General features: G+C 38.3%; 1 protein-coding gene and 1 non-coding gene across 3 annotated transcripts in view; both read right to left on the reverse strand.

The window, feature by feature from the left end:
• Positions 1-370: 370 nt before the first annotated feature.
• Positions 371-443, reverse strand: Trnad-auc (transfer RNA aspartic acid (anticodon AUC)). Its single transcript has one exon. It is a non-coding gene; the product is annotated as a tRNA-Asp (tRNA).
• A 4260-nt stretch (positions 444-4703) lies between these two features.
• The window catches only part of LOC134746481 (uncharacterized), a 56502-nt gene continuing 43688 nt past the window's right edge, over positions 4704-17517 (reverse strand). The window contains exons 5-9 of one of the 2 annotated variants that reach the window (XM_063680884.1): positions 16977-17168; positions 10938-11093; positions 6638-6765; positions 5616-5792; positions 4704-4941 (exon numbers count right to left, since the gene is read on the reverse strand). In XM_063680884.1, the coding sequence (XP_063536954.1) occupies positions 4735-4941; positions 5616-5792; positions 6638-6765; positions 10938-11093; positions 16977-17168 (860 nt within the window). In that variant the 3' untranslated portion in view covers positions 4704-4734. Of the gene's footprint in view, positions 4942-5615; positions 5829-6637; positions 6766-10937; positions 11094-16976; positions 17169-17517 lie in introns of both variants that reach the window. The other variant, XM_063680883.1, reaches the window with a different exon arrangement.

The raw sequence follows: 17517 nt of genomic DNA on the forward strand, positions 1-17517 counted from the left end.
CATACCTTATTAATTTTTAGTTGCTAACATCTACGGTAAAAGCATGTATCTCAGTCATCTATATGAATTACAAGTACCTATCTCTTTTTAGTTACTTGACTTTATCGTAGAAATGGGACAGATACTTGAATTTAGCGTAGAATACAGAGCCAAAAAAATACATGGATTTTAAAAACGCCAATATTTCGAAAAAATACACATTATTTCACAATTTATTTATTTTCAGTGAAAGATACGCCTGAAAGAGAAGATTCCGATAATTCAAAAAACAGTTTTTGAAAATTTTGAAGATAAATTAATTTTTAACAAGCAGAAACGTCTGCGATCGATGCTATTAAGCTTAGAATAAATTTAAAAGTGGAAAAATTACTGCCTTGGGTGAGACTTGAACTCACGGCCTCTGGATCGATACTCCAGCGCTCTGCCAACTGAGCCACCAAGACCTCATCCATAGTTAGCAAATCTTCCCACTATATGGGGCTAGGGGACCCTAGCGACATCTACCGTAAGAGTGTTACACTTCTTAAACGGCCACCGGAGTTCCAAGTCATATTGGAAATTCTAAATTAATTTTTAACAAGCAGAAACGTCAGCGATCGATGCTATTAAAAAAAAAAAAATTTTGAAGATACTTGGTGTGGTGTCTGCTTAGGGCAGCCGAAATGGACATTAAACGGTTATAACGCTGTAACATGTTGGTGAGAATCTCTCATCTGTCTTAACAATGTCTAACATGGTGTAACAAAGCTTTGTGGTCAAAGCTGCGTCGGAAAGCGTTTAACCGGGCCTGTCCATCGCTCGAATGGACACTCGACTCAAGGAAGCTTAACGCTTATGACACCTACCCCCCCCCCCCTACCTCCCCCTACCCCTAGTGTAAATGTCATTCGATAGCGTGACGTGACGTGACGTACGCGTTTGCGTTAAGTCACATTTTGTATGCGATTTTGAACAGCGCGCCAACCGGGACGTTTTGATAACTCAAAATCCCAATCAAAATTAGACAACGCAAACGGGCTTCAGGGTGTAGATAATCTACTTTCTGGTTAAGTCGCAGTCTAGTAAAATGTTGATACTGGGCTAGTCTCGGATTTAGCTTGTATAAGTAATAGGTATTAGAAAAATACGCTTATTTTACCTTCATACGTTGCATAATAAATTAAATAAATAAAAAAATATTTTAAATAATTGAGGTACTTAATGAAAGATCGTTAAATAAGACAACATAGGTATCTTACGTATCATATGATTTTATTTTTACAAGAAAAACTGGAATAAATATATTTATATTTTGGGTTAGACTAAAGCAAAGGGGGTGCCGAAAAATTTTCATCTGAGTGATGTTATTATGACACCTATTTTTTATTGTGTTATCGTAGAGAATACGCTAAAATAAGCATGTTTTGTAGGAAAAACTTTTCTCTAAAATCAAAAATGGCCGAGATATTTGACCCGCAAGTTGAAACCACTACTTGACAAATTAAAATCAATCATTTGGAACAGTAAATGGCAGCGGCCGGCGAGCGCCAGAACAGACATGTTATTGTACCTACTAAAAAAATTCTAAGTCTTTTTTTGCACCCCCTTTGCTTTAGGCCAACCTGATTTTGTTTACATAAATACCTAAATGAAAACAATGTTGGTACAATTAATAATTAAAATACAACATTATGTATTATGTAGGTACAATGTGTAAGATAAATCACGTAAGTAAATACGTTTTTGAACAAAAATATAATATATGAGTATATATTTAAATAACACGCAGAGATGTAAGAGTCGTTTGAATTTTGGGCCTTAAAAAAGTCAAAATTAGTCACATATTATTATTATTTTAAGCAAAATAGTTCACGTGTACAAGTAGAAATTTTATTTTATTAATTTGTTTTATGATACAAATTAGTTACACAACTTACACAGCATTACAGATACCTCTACTAAGGCACTGCGAACTTCAAAAGAAATGAAAATACTAAGAAAAAACTATACAAATAGTAACAAAATACATATTGAAAATTAAGCACATCATTTGGGCGACGACGTAACAGTGGCTCCGTTGCGTCCTACTTTTATAGGTAGACTAAAAAGATAAAGAAAGTGATAAAAAATCTCCGAAAAAGCGTGATAAAGATACTCGTTAGATAACATGCGATTGCTCTTAATCAAGACAAGGGCAAGCTTGGTAAATAATACATATAAATTTGACATGGCACAGTCATATTTATTCCTTTCTTTATTAAATAAAAATAAATATAAAAAAATACCGGCTTGAATGAGAATCAAACTCGCATCCTCTCAGCCCCGCCCGGGGCCCATTTCGCGAACGGTATTAGACTAATAATATTAATAGTCCACAAACTGTCACATCGTATGGATTACCATGGCAACTCACTAATTATATTAGCCTAATACCGGTTGAGAAATAGGCCCCCGGTGTTCCAGATGGTTAGAAGTTGGAATATCATTCGAAATCTTTTCCATTTTTCCTATATTTAAAACGTTGAGCAAAAAAACACTTTTAATGTATAAATAAAAATTAAGTATCATATCAAATAAATAGATTATGTATATACCTAAATATTATTTGGGAATAGGTAAATCTTATAATAGGTGAATAAATAAATCTTAATTAACAATAATACTTATTACATGGGTCTGGTCAAATCTATGCGTACAAAACAGGATGTTTTCTCAATCAGTGATTATATTATAAGCAAGTAGAAACTAAAACTATGTATAAAATTTTTGTACTTAGATTTGACCAAAGTTTATTACTTTACAAACTAACAATTTTTGGTTACTAGTGATTCAAATCTCCTCAAAATATGTTTATAACGTTTTTGATTAATTTATTAAATAAATAATTTTACCAAATAGGAACCACAGCCAATATTTAATGTAAAAAGAGATTGAAGGAAATGCCTCAAGATCACAAAAATTACTAAAACAGCAGTTTAATTTTGTAACAATACGTACGCCTTTCTGCGATCATGAAATCATAATAAACTATACGTAAATATAATATATGCTAAGACTGCGTCGACCGTCCAGTGGCGCCCTCATTGGGGGAATTGTGTTTTCTAATAAATCAATTAATTTCTGTATAAATCAGTACCTATAATAATATTGTTGTCCTACTGATTCCTCAACTTTTGGTCTTTGTCACATTATTTTGCATATTTTTCGCTTTATGACCTAAATGGCAAAATGTGGCCACGAATCCAAGTTACGTTTCGCAAGACACTTGCATAAACCTCAAACATGTGTCTATTGGTAATAGTGTTTCAAACTGCACACTGATACGCATGTCATGCATAGTAATGTAAGGAGACTTGCGTGTACCTCAGATTCGCGCCTTTATTTTCCTCAGAATATAGCTATAAGGATCAACATCTTAAGTATACCAAAAGTCCACGTAATGTTTCGAAAGGCACTTGCGTATACCTCAACACGTTTGTTTTTTCAGGGTTAAGTTTCAAAGATGGCGATCTAGTGTCCAAAAATATCCACATCATGCTTCGCAAGGCACTTGCGTATACCTCAAACATGCGCCTAAAATTCTCCTCAGGATTAAGCTTTAAAGATGGCGGGCCGAAGTGTACGGACATTGCGAAGGGCGTTATGGAAGTGTCAACGTGGCAGTCTAGAGGGCTTCTGTTGGGACAAAAAGAGGAACGGCAATGGTTTAAGTCGCAGACGCTAGGCATATCACGCTTCGCAAGGAACTTGCGTATACCTCAAACACGCGACTATGCTATGTTCTCCTCAGGATTAAGTTTCAAAGATAGCGATCCAAAGTGCCCATAGATGTCCACATCATGCTTCGCAAGGCACTTGCGTATACCTCAAACATGCGCCTATATTCTCCTCAGGATTAAGCTTCAAAGATGGCGGGCCGAAGTGTACGGAGACTGCGAAGGGCGTTATGGAGGTGTCGACGTGGCAGTCCCGGGGGCTTCTGTTGGGACATAAGGAGGAACGGCAATGGTTTAAGTCGCAGACGCTAGGCATATCACGCTTCGCAAGGAACTTGCGTATACCTCAAACACGCGCCTATTATGCTATATTCTCCTCAGGATTAAGTTTCAAATATAGCAATCCAAAGGGCCCATAGATGTCCACGTCATGCTTCGCAAGGCACTTGCGTATACCTCAAACATGCGCCTATATTCTCCTCAGGATTAAGCTTCAAAGATGGCGGGCCGAAGTGTACGGAGACTGCGAACGGCGTTATGGAGGTGTCGACGTGGCAGTCCCGGGGGCTTCTGTTGGGACAGAAGGAGGAACGGCCATGGTTTAAGTCGCAGACGCTAGGCATATCACGCTTCGCAAGGAACTTGCGTATACCTCAAACACGCGCCTATGCTATGTTCTCCTCAGGATTAAGTTTCAAAAATAGCGATCCAAAGTGTCCATAGATGTCCACGTCATGCTTCGCAAGGCACTTGCGTATACCTCAAACATGCGCCTATATTCTCCTCAGGATTAAGCTTCAAAGATGGCGGGCCGAAGTGTACGGAGACTGCGAAGGGCGTTATGGAGGTGTCGACGTGGCAGTCCCGGGGGCTTCTGTTGGGACATAAGGAGGAACGGCAATGGTTTAAGTCGCAGACGCTAGGCATATCACGCTTCGCAAGGAACTTGCGTATACCTCAAACACGCGCCTATTATGCTATATTCTCCTCAGGATTAAGTTTCAAATATAGCAATCCAAAGGGCCCATAGATGTCCACGTCATGCTTCGCAAGGCACTTGCGTATACCTCAAACATGCGCCTATATTCTCCTCAGGATTAAGCTTCAAAGATGGCGGGCCGAAGTGTACGGAGACTGCGAAGGGCGTTATGGAGGTGTCGACGTGGCAGTCCCGGGGGCTTCTGTTGGGACAGAAGGAGGAGCCGCAGTGGTGGGGGTCGCAGACGCCAGACATCAAGGTTGAGCTCTGGAACCAATGAAACGGAAGATACAGACATGACATTTATTCCTGGCTTACACATTCAGATATAGAAGAGAAGGGAAGAACAAAACAAAATAAAGTTGCGTAACATTAGTGGAAATGGACCCAATTCAATATAATACTGGCTTAAAAGCGTAATAATGCTAGGCCCATTAAATACGTAATGTAAAAACTTAGATTTTTAAATTAGGTACCGTAAAATGGGGTGATAATGTATTCCAATTTAAAATGGAGCTATAGTATATACTCATAATTAAAAAAAACGATCCAACAATCTTCCAAAATCACCTTTGTATGAAAACCCATCTAACCCCAATTACGAGGGACTACGGGGTGACGTGGTTTTTCCTGTTTATCGTCAAAGTTATGAAATGGAACTACCCAAAATAAAATAAAAACTAAAATACAAACGTCCGGAACACTTATTATATACACCATTCAATTTGCATATGTAAAAATAAAATGTTATCGAGGTTTGAATGTCAGTTTTGCTCTTACTCACCCCATTTTACGTTTGTTCAAATGAATAGTCTATAGCGTCAATCTTTTACGAATTTAATTTAATGTACCTACAAATGTTATAAGGGTTTAGACATGATAAAACTGTTATGGTCTAGTTTTTGGGTCTTTTTACTTATAGGTCCATCAAAAACACTCACCGAAACAAAATACTCGTTCTCACATGGAATCGTGATCCTGTCCTTGCACCGCAGCCTCCCATGCCCCCCCTTCAGCCCCTCCCCAAACTTCCCATATCCGGTGTACCGGATCTTGTCATCATCTGGCAGCGCGTAGTGTTGAGCGTAGGGCGACCAGTGCCAGGACAGCGTGCGGGCCTGCCAGAGCCAGGAGGGCCAAATATAGCTCCAGATCTGTGGGGTTAGTTAGGTTAGGGGGGCTACAAGAACTACATGGAACATGGAGCTTGGAACAGGGGCTACTTAGACACTTTAAAGAATTTTTAATGAGTTAGAGTATTGATTTTAAAATTTTGATAGATATTATGAAGCCACATTACAAAAGTAAGACACGACAAGAAAAGCTGGCTTGAAGTATTAAATAAAGGTATCGAAAAATAGGGTTTTGAATGCTTATAAAATATAATTATAATGATTGAAATAAAACGGAAGTAACTACGTGGTAAAATTATTTAGTATCTTTAGTTCAGGGGTTTAGGGTTGTTATGATTCTTACTATTTCTATGTAAGTATAACCAGATACAAAAGTCATAAAAGCAGTAAAGCAATAAATTCAACATTAAAATACAAATAATCATTTTCTAGAATTCAAATGTTCCTGCCAATAAACAGAATCTTCTCTTTTGTCAGCATTTATCTGTAGCATATTCAGATTTTAAACATATGATTTTGTATTTTGATTAATATTATTGCGTCACTCTTGCATCAATAAAACTACGAGTTAGATATACTGAGACTAAAATGATATCAATATTACGTTTTCAAAATGTGAATATGCCTCTAGGCTCATCTAACGACGAGGCTTCAGACGAACGCTTTTCAGACAAATAGGTAATAAAGATTTAGCTTCGATGATTTATTTTATATCCTCCTACTAACACTTACATACATAAAATGAATTTATTATTTCATCGTGAATTGAGAGGTGAATACCAGGTTTTCAATATTTATTTTAGAAAATGCCCATTTATGATAGTTCATACCCTGGAAGCCATACTGGGTGCAGGAGTGGCTTGCACAGCCGGTGCGATTTGAGGATCAGCTCCTGACCCTTCCATCTCGTCTTGATTTTGGACCTCGTTTACTGGCATCATCTCGTCTTCCACCACATCTGAGGGTTTGACAAAGATTAGACACTTTGTAATTACGAAGCAACAGTACTAAGCACTTACCGTACCGCAAAGTAACCCTTACTTTGATTCGCGGGGTAACATTGATCATCGATTTTTGAGGAATAGGGAGTTGATTTTTGAACACGAAGTTAAGCATGCTTAAAGGAAATAGATGATGAAAGCGTTAAGAAACGAATTCCTTATAGTTTAAAAATCGATGAACAATGTTACCTCTCTAATCAAAGTAACCCCAGTTTACGGTACAAAGGACAAATTAAACATTCGCTCAAAGAAGAAATATGTTGTTAACTTGTTACACAAATTTCGGATTATCAAATATCGATGTTTTTTTAATAATGGCCGAAATAATTCACCGCTTTCAGGGTTGGTTTCCTAATGAAAGTTCCAAATCCAGGAGAAATTATCTTTTAGTTATGGAAGTTAACAATACGTTATTAGTTGCTAAAACTACTAAGAATACTAAAGGACTTTTTAGGTCATTTATGTAATTAAAGGTAATAGGTATTTGTTAAATCCCAAGATTTTTCAGAACCTTATAATTCAAGGGTCTAATTCTACAACAGAACCATCCCAAAGATCCCAAAACCTAGGGTCAGTTAACCATTCATGGTGTCCGTTGGCATGAGGTCCGACACGGGCATGGGAGCGGTGGAGGCCCCAGGCCCCATGTTGACCCCAGGACCCAAGTAGGCCCCATCCGGCCCGTAGAAGCCGGTGCCTGCACCACCTAGGCCTCCGGGGCCCGGCTCCAAGCTTATGTAAGCTGAAAGGTCACCAGGTTCTAAGTCTGTGTCATTTGTGGGAAGTTAATATGGGTGACAAGTTTTACTACAGCACAGAATAAATAATAGTACTAGGTACAGAAGTTTCACTCTAACAAAACGCGCGAGCAGGCGTCCGTTCCTTAGCGGTGCGCGGCAATTAGACACCAAAATTGGTGTGGGCCGCGTGGGGCCGCAACCGCGTGTACTTGTAGCGACACAACGAAATCACGGAGTGAGCCACGCCTGACTACAGTAAAAAATTTGTACTCAGTTGTATTAAATACCTACTCGTACATTAAAGTCGGACCAAGCTAATATAAACAGATTTTGCAGTAATAAAACGTGAACGTTCCACCTTAACATAAAATTCCAATGAAACTATGAAGTTTATATTTGTAGCACTTGTATACTTTGCCACTTAAAAGTCGGTGTAAAGTTAATTTAGCCGGACTCTTGAGATGTAGTCCCAAAGTAAGCTTCCTACTGCTAGAAAGCTAAACTGCGAAACTACTTAACTTACCAGCTACTTGTTCAGTGCCTATAAGTGCTCGGCGCTTTGTTGAGAAAGAGCTGAATACCGTTTCGACGAACTGAACTACCTGGGGCCCATTTCACGAACGGTTTTAGTCTAATATTATTATTGTGTTTCTCATACGACTTGACAGTTTGTGGACTAATAATATTAGTCTAATACCGTTCGAGAAATGGGCCCCTGGAATGATATTAGGAGTGTCGCTTAGGATCGACCGACGTCGCGTGAGCTCGTAAAGGCCCTATGTACCAATAGGGTAACATAAGTGCAACACGGTTGTATTGTATTTCTCCATTCTTCCGCACGTCTCAGTCTTAGTCTTAGTGGAAAGGCAGCCTAATCTCCAAAGTGGACGTGCTAACCAGTCAAAATACCTACCGATATATCTGTTATAAATAATGGATCGGCAATACGGTTGTGATATTTTTGAAGTAACATGCTTCCAAGATAAGCTAACATGTCCTCTAGAATAAAAGTTAGCTCATTTTCGAATACCTATCCATCTTATTGATATGATAGGTTAATATAATGTTATATCTTCTTCTTCCTGCCCTTATCCCAGGTTATGTGGGGTCGGCACAACATGTTTTTCTCTTCCATTCTCCTATATCTTTCGTCACCTCAGCACTCACTCCTTTCTTTCTCATATCCTCTTTCACACAATCCATCCATCGTTTTTTGGGTCTCCGTCCATCGAACGTCTAACATTCTTTTGCCTATATGACAGTCATCCCTCTGTTGGACAGGTTGGACTCATTAAAATATCCGTGATTACGTAATAAATATGCCACGATATGACTTTATACTAGAATCTTATTTTCAAGAATTATTCAGCTAGTCATTTCAAATGACTAGCTGCTATGGGGTAAGCAACTGTACTGTTGGCTGTTTGCCAACTATTGACATTCGAATGTATAACGTTTGACACCTCCCTTAACAATCTCTTTAAACTTTAAAATGAAACCCTACTGTTGCGAAATAAGGTCGATTATTAAATATCACATTGATATGAAAAGAGGTTTTGAAAGGTATTGTTCACTTAAAACAAAGTGTCGGTATAAAGTGCCAATAATTGGGCGAGGCTCCAATAAAACGGAACAACGTTGGCTTAACGTTTCCTTTGCCAAATGTCGGGTGTCTTTTATGAAAGCTGGAATATCCTGGTATTTGAAGCACTTATGACTTGAATAAATAAATAAATAAATATTATAGGACATTCTTAAGTCCCACGGTAAGCTCAAGGAGGCTTGTGTCATGGGTACTCAGATAACGATATAATAACTACTACTTGAATGACTTTTAGGAATAAGGAAAATAGCAATCTGCTTTCTTCATTTGTACAATGATGTCCAGTAACCCTCGGTAAGTGTGATTTCTTCTGGTATGTTCACCGAGTAAATTTTCAGTAAATACAGTTCTAGAACAGGGATGTTGCGAATATTCGCATCCGCATCCGCTGAATTTCCGCATTATTTTCAACATCCGCATCCGCATCCGCATAAAATCGATGCGGAGCTTAATGCGGATGTGGATGTGGAACAGGTAGGTAGGTACAGGAAGGTCTTAGCGGCGGCGTAAGTGCTAGGTAATTTCGTCATTAGCCAATAGGAATCTCGTTTCGTTTTTGTGATTCGTCGATCGAGCACTTTACCCTATTATGACGGACAGCGACAAGCTGTGAAAAGTTTGTTTTATTTGGACTTTAGTATTAGTAAAGTAATGCGAAAAAAACGATAGGAAAGTACTTTACAAATTTTTCCTACATTCAATACAGGTACCTGGAAGGGAAGGCTGATCTGGCATCCAAAAAACTCGGTGTGCTCAATAAAGCACGGCGATACTTTACTCCGGGGCAAAGACTGCTGCTATATAAATCGCAAGTCAGACCCCATATGGAGTACTGCTGTCACCTTTGGGCAGGAACACCTGGATGCCAGCTTGGACCCTTCGACTCAGTCCAAAGGCGCGCTGTACGAATCGTCGACGATCCCAAACTCACAAGCGGTATCGAACCTTTAAGTCTAAGGAGAGACTTCGCCTCCTTGTGTGTGTTCTACCGCTTGTACAATGGGCTGTGCTCTGAAGAATTGTTTGACATGATGCCAACGGCCGCTTTCTATCACCGCACCGCTCGCCATCGGCAGGGTGTTCATCCTCACACCCTAGCACCTAAATGGTCGCGTACTGTGCGGTTTAAGAGGAATTTCCTCCCGCGTACGCTTCGGCTGTGGAATGAGCTCCCTGCCGAGGTTTTCCCGAGGGGCTACAGTATGGGGTTCTTCAAAAAAGGAGTGTACAGGTTTTTAAAGGGTCGGCAACGCGCGTGTAATATCTCTGGTGTTGCAGGCGTTCATAGGCTACGGTAACTGCTTACCATCAGGCGGGCCGTATGCTTGATTGCCACCGAGGTGGTATAAAAAAAAAAAAAAAAAAGGTACGATGTGCCATTTTCTTTATTGCGTTTCAAGTAGGCCAAGCAATAAGAAGGTTATATAAAGGGAAATGCTAGGAACACAATTTTTGACTTCGTAACTTTGTTTAAACTATATTCTGTTTTTATATATTCCGTAGACTAAAATGACATTTCATGTGGTACTAAGAAATGTCATCTCATACACATGAAACGTCATTTTAGTCTACGGAATAAATAGTTAGGTGAACATATCAAAAGTCCCATAACCTTGGTGCCGGGGGAGAGGGGGGTTTGAAGGTACAATTTTTCGATTTTTCACATATCTTCGAAACTTTGCGTATTAGCGACATGACTACTTAAACAAAACGAAAGCTGATTATATCATGTTTTGAATCATATTTCTGACTTTCTTGCTGCATTAATAAAGCAAAAGTATCTTACCATCCAACTGCTGCGCTCCTCCTATCCTAAAGGACCGGTTGTCACATGGGGTGTATCTGACGGAGCACATCCCAGAATTACGTCTTATGCACGCTCTGTACTCGTGGTCCGCTAAATGTCTCCCGTTCACGGCGTAGTTGAATGTCATTATTGTGCCTGAGGAAATACAATACTCAATTAGAAAAATAATTATCAAAGGCTTTTTGTATCGCGTCTCCTCTATCATTATCAAACATCAACATCAAACATTTATTCAGCAAATAGGCCACAGGGGCACTTTTACATGTCAATTTTTACAAACAATAAAATTAAACCAAAATTACAAAAAACAATTACATAAATATAAATGTGAGATTACACAAAAAAAAACTAATAAAAAATAATTATCAAGTATCAACATCGTGTTACAAGATACTCGTAACTAAAAGATGCCGTTGGCATTTCCTACATCGCACTTACGAAGTTCTAAGCACTCTAAAGAACTCCTAACTAACTCTCATTGGACTTCGGTCCTCAGGCACAAGATACAACATGATGTAGGATCCTACATCCCCGTCCCGTAGTCAGGCCGCGGGGGCGCGCATTATCGGTCCGACAGCTTGGCGTCCGACATGGCTGAATTTATCGGAAGCGCCTTTCCGATATCGGATGTCGGAAGGCGCCTATGACAAAAACAGCTGCAGCGTGCTATTGGCATTAAGTCCGCCTTATTTGCGTTATTTATCGTTTTATAAAGAATAAGAATAAAGAATAAAGATCATTTATTTTCAGCTAAAAGTTACAGACATTCCACGGGTCTCCGCACTAGGCAGTGCCTGTATCGCGGGGAACCAATTATAATTTAAATATCAGACTTTGTTACAATTAAAACCTATAATTTAGTAAGAAACTACTAACTACAAACTAAGGCTTAATCTAGACACAATATTGAAACTAAATTTTGTTAAATATGGCTTCTGTCTCGGCACAATTTTGTGAGTGCAGCAGTTTGAAAATGTTATTGTAATAATGATTATGTAATAAATACAGAGAAACACATATATCTTACATTTTACTTCCTTCCGACATCCGATATCGGATCGGACAATGTGAATACGCTTATTGAAGAGATGCGTTTTTGTTTTAAGTGTGATGGCAGGTACTTATGTGGCTGCTATAGACTGAGTTAATACAGACAGCACGTAAAGGATTTGTAAAAGTAAAATACGTGATATACGGGGATTATGGCACTTGTAATGATTATCGTCGTTACCTTAACAACATTTTACGTACATAGAATTTATCTACAAATGAGGATCACGTGAGATATAAAATTTAACATTAAAATAAATCTATATCTACTTTCATGATTTTTTACAAATATATCCAACTATGTGAAAATACTGTAAATAAATGTCCAAAACATTATTACTTTTATTCACAAATTATTTAAAACGAAGTAGCATTCAATTTCGCCTCACTAACGACCAAGGTATTGCTTGCTTTAATAGTCATCCGAAACGCCTGCGTAAATAATTTATTGCTAACAAGCTGATAAAATTGCTAATTTAAACATGTAGGCGCTTCGTCAAATAACATACATGCGTTAGATCGCGCGCTCGAAACAAAAGCCCCCAAGTAACATATACATATGTAAAGGGTACACGGAAAGATCATGGTCTTTGTGACATGGACTTAAGTGACATTTTGAGTAATCGCGGTTTTAAAATTTGGAACCATGTCAAAATGTATGGTAATTCCGTGACCAGGTCTTTTTTAACTAAAAAAAAGTGTTACATATATTATACAGTGGTAGCAAAAGATATAACTAATAGTTCATTAAGAGCTCTACATTTTGAGATGAAAATCTCATTATCCGAAAAAAGTGACTAGACATGTTCTTTCCGTGTACCCTTCATGTGAGCGTAATTTTATACTTTATACATGATTGTATTTGAAATCCGACATAACATTTTAATATTTAAAGCGTAAAATATCTTGGGTGATAAATAATGTAATTTATACGTAGAAATGTCTCTTTTTGGAGCCACTGGGATTTTATAGATAGGTTTAGCTCTACGCGAAGACTAACGATTAATGGGTTGTTAATAAAACGTAACGTTAATGTATGTAACGTTAGTTATGTTGCGTCAATCATTAGTCTAATTAAAAGTATGTAAGGCCTTAGGGTGACGTTTTTGATGGAAACTACTTTAACATTATTTATTTATATTACCGTTGATTTTGCACTTTTTAATTACACATGTAAAGTGGTAATAGTTTGTAAGTAATATTACATGATACAAATTTAAGAGTCAGTTGTACAATGGTGTGCCGGACATTTGGGAGGCGTGCGCGGAGCTGAAGCCAACACGTAGATGCCCTTTTAACACTTTGAGATGTAATGATTGGATGCTGCCCTTGCCCGACTCATGGGACGCACGCAGAGGCAGCACCCGCCAGGATCACACCGTGTAAGGACTATTGAGAGCTGATAGAATCTAAGATTAAATAGGCTATTGGGTGAAATCAATGGACTATATTCTATGACGACCGGTCTGGCCTAGTGGGTAGTGACCCTGCCTATGAAGCTGCCTGCTATTTATTTGTGTGATGAGCACAGATATTTGTTCCTGAGTCATGGGTGTTTTCTATGTATTTAAGTATTTATATATTATATATAAATAAATACTTCGTTACGCTTCGGCTGTGGAATGAGCTCCCAGCCGAGGTTTTCCCGAGGGGCTACAGTATGGGGTTCTTCAAAAAAGGAGTGTACAGGTTTTTAACGCGGCAACGCGCGTGTAATATCTCCGGTGTTGCAGGCGTCCATAGGCTACGGTAACTGCTTACCATCAGGCGGGCCGTATGCTTGATTGCCACCGACGTGGTATAAATATATATATATATATATATATATATATATATATATATTTATATATATACCTATATATCGTTGTCTAAGTACCCACAACACAAGCCTCCCTTGGCTTACCGTAGGACCTAGTCAATTCGTGTAAGGATGACCCTATTATATTTATTTATTTATTTTCTGGGCTATGGGATTTAAAACCGGAAGCCTGCCTAATAAACGGTATGGAATTTTATTTCCGGCAGACGATGACTCGCCCCCATAAGATGGGCACATAAAGCGACAGTCAGACGTAGGTATTAAATAGATATTGGTTACAAAGTACAATCTGACCAAACTTTAATGTCTAACGTCTAACATCTAACACGTGCTAAGTTTACTTTGTACGAAATAATTTAAGACTTCAAGCCAGAAAGTTCTAGGATTTAAACTCGTGGCCTGCGAAACTTTCTCGAAGTTATAATAGTAACAATGTAGGAGATACTTCGAAATTCTCAATGCTCTTTTTATGACTTTTACGTTATGTGACATCTGCCTAACATGTAAAACCAGCCAAGTGCGAGTCAGACTCGCGTTCCAAGGGTTCCGTACATTACACAATTTAAACAATGTATTTTTTATGTGAAATGTCTTTAAAAAAACCCATAGGGGTCGGATCAAAAAGTAAGTAATTAAGTCCGATTCACGCTTGACTGCACATTTCTAATAGGTTTTCCGGTGATCTATAGGTAAAGATCTATTTTGTGTATTTTTTCAAAAATTTTGACCCAGTAGTTTCGGAGATAAAGGGGGGAATGGTCATTTTTTGCCTATTCTCTTGAATAACTTCTAAACTATTTATAATAAAATTATAAAAAAATACATTTGAGATTCTCACAATGAGCTCTTTCATTTGATATGAAACACGATATAGTTTGACAAACTTTATTTTTTAATTTTCTCATTTACCCCCCAGAAGTGGCCCCCGTGGGTAAAATTAATTTGTTTACGTTACTTATCCATCTTTGGGTCACAAACTTACATATGTGTAACAAATTTCAACTTAATTGGTCCAGTAGTTTCGGAGAAAATAGGCTGTGACAGACGGACAGACAGACAGACAGACGCACGAGTAATCCTATAAGGGTTCCGTTTTATTCCTATGAGGTACGGAACCCTAAAAATCGATGTTGCTGCCAGGATTTTAGACATTTGCGTCAGCAATGCAGTCGGCCGCAATATCGCTCTGAATTACTGCAGCAGTAGTGCTGATGTAGTCTGAATCTGAACGGTACCTTAACCCCTTATTGCATGTAAGATAAAAAGCGGGGTAAGATGAAGTCGCTCGTAATGCTTCGGCATACGGACGATTTTTTGTCTTACCCGTCATGAAAAACCCTTTCAATCTTACCCCAACGCTTAATAAAAAATATTTGAGCGTTTCTTTTTTTGCCATTTTTTGTGACCTTTTTTGCCACTTTTGTGTTATTTCTAGGATCACGAGCTCTTTTCATCCTTATAGGAAAAAAAAGTGTCCCAAAATTTCCATACATTTTTCAAACTTTCCTTTTTGTTACCATCTGGTAACACAAAAGGAAAAAACCTTGGAACATTTAATTATCCCATTAGGAGCTCGTGATTCTGAGTAGAAATAACACAAAAGTTGCAAAAAAGGTCACATAAAAAAATGGCAAAAAAAAGAAACGCTCATGTCTTAATACCCATGCGCCCAGCAGCACTGTGGTTGACACATTGAGATATAGGTGATGACTGTCAATGTGGTAACCACTAATGCGTTAAATTATTTTATCTGAAAACTGTAATAGATTTTTTTTTTTAATAGTGTTTATTTTATGTGTGTTAATATAGTGTTTAAGTCTAGTGTATAAGTGTCAAATTAATATGTATGAGTCATTATGATACTCGAAATAAACGAATTTTAATTTTTAATTTAATTTAATTTAATACTAGGTACTAAGAATCTATCACAATATTCATTATTTGAAAATTATTTGGTTAACTAACCAGTTGCTATTTGTCATAAAGATCTACATAACACCACATATTACCATCATAGCACTGACCGTTATTCCCCGTACAATACTGCTACAATCAGCCGAACATCTGTTAAAATTTGAACTTTAATAGCTGCCAATAGAGTTGAATATCATGCCCGCCATACATATATGGCTTCGTATGCGTTAAAGGGTTAAGTCGCGGACATAAAAAAAAAATATTTGCATACGCCCAGATGTTTTATGCATGAGTGTAATGCAACAATGAATACATTATGTATATTTAGTCCTCCTTATTCTTGTGAAGGGGATGGTACAATAAAATATCGATATCGACAACAATGGTTGAAAGAGAAAACATTTCACAAATCAGGCGTGGTTAGAGCGTGCATACATGCATAGTGCATACATATTTCAAGAGCTAACGCATAAATTTATTTACATACAAGATATATACAGTGGTACTACGTAAACGAAATTAATAACTAGCTTAAATCTAAAATAGGCCCTTGAGGCATTGTACCAAGGATGCGGGCGGCATTTCCCCGCTGTATCGCAATGCTGATACGTTGTGCGAGAAAGCCGCCAGCTCTTCGGTCACCAGTTACGTCAACCAGACGCTTCGCGATTTCTGCAAACAACTTATGCGCGCTGGGACCCCATGGACCTAGAGTTTCAACTCCAAATGGAACGAAATGATACTCTCTACCGAGGCTCTTATATTTATTACGTTTTAAAATTTCGGCGCTTTCCGCCGCTCCGCCCGCTTTTACATTAGTCCGTTGGAGGTGGGTAGGTGCCAGTGTGTCTACGCAGGTAGCATCCCATAAATATATGTAGAGGGTATTCTTACTATTCTTAGCTATACTTATAAAATGTTTATAATATTTAACAACTTTTACTGTGCGACCTCGAAATGTGTGTTTCTGTCTCGAAATGTCTGAAAAGTGGTTTATGTGTCTGATACATAATAAAAGGCAAAAACGAGTGTTGGTAAGCTCAATAAGGCTGGTGTTACGATATGAGACGACGATAGAGAAATGGCGCTGAAAACAGAGAAAGAGCACTGAAAAAAGGTAGCCTTATAGCATAATACATAGATAAGATACGATCATTTATTGATAAAAAATATTTTTACATGTCATTATGTGAGCGTTTCTTAAAAAAATCCCATTATCGTCAAAGCAAACTCACCGTTATTGCTCGTGTAATACTGCCTACAATCATGCGGCGCAGAATGAGCTAGAGGCATCTGCGCAAGTCGTAACAGCCAAAGTCTGGGCATGTCACTCCCGCGCATGCGTACTGTGATTTTGGTCGACGCTGATGAAGGCAGCTCGTCGTCGAGGTCACGTTTTTCGCTGGTTGTTGGTAGGGTGTAGTAAACTGGAAAAAATAAGCCACTATTATATAAAAAGATTTGATTTGTATTTTCTATAAAAAGAGACCTTATTGTCGATGGCGCTTACGCCATAATAAAACGATGCTCCGAAATAAATACAATGCCGCGCGAGGCTGTGCGGCGTAAGCGCCATCGACAATAAGGTCCCTTTTCATAGAAAATGCCCCATTTAATAGCATTCGTACCTAAGTCGAATCTTCTTCTTCTTCAAAAACTCGGAATATTTTATTTACAAATATAAGTAGCATGCCCATTACCAGTCCGCCGAACGATGTCAGCCTGTCAGTTAGAACAAAAATTTGACAGTTCCGAACAACTGAACGGCCGATATCG

This window comes from Cydia strobilella, chromosome 13 (assembly GCF_947568885.1).
Source record: "Cydia strobilella chromosome 13, ilCydStro3.1, whole genome shotgun sequence".
Lineage (NCBI taxonomy): Eukaryota > Metazoa > Arthropoda > Insecta > Lepidoptera > Tortricidae > Cydia > Cydia strobilella.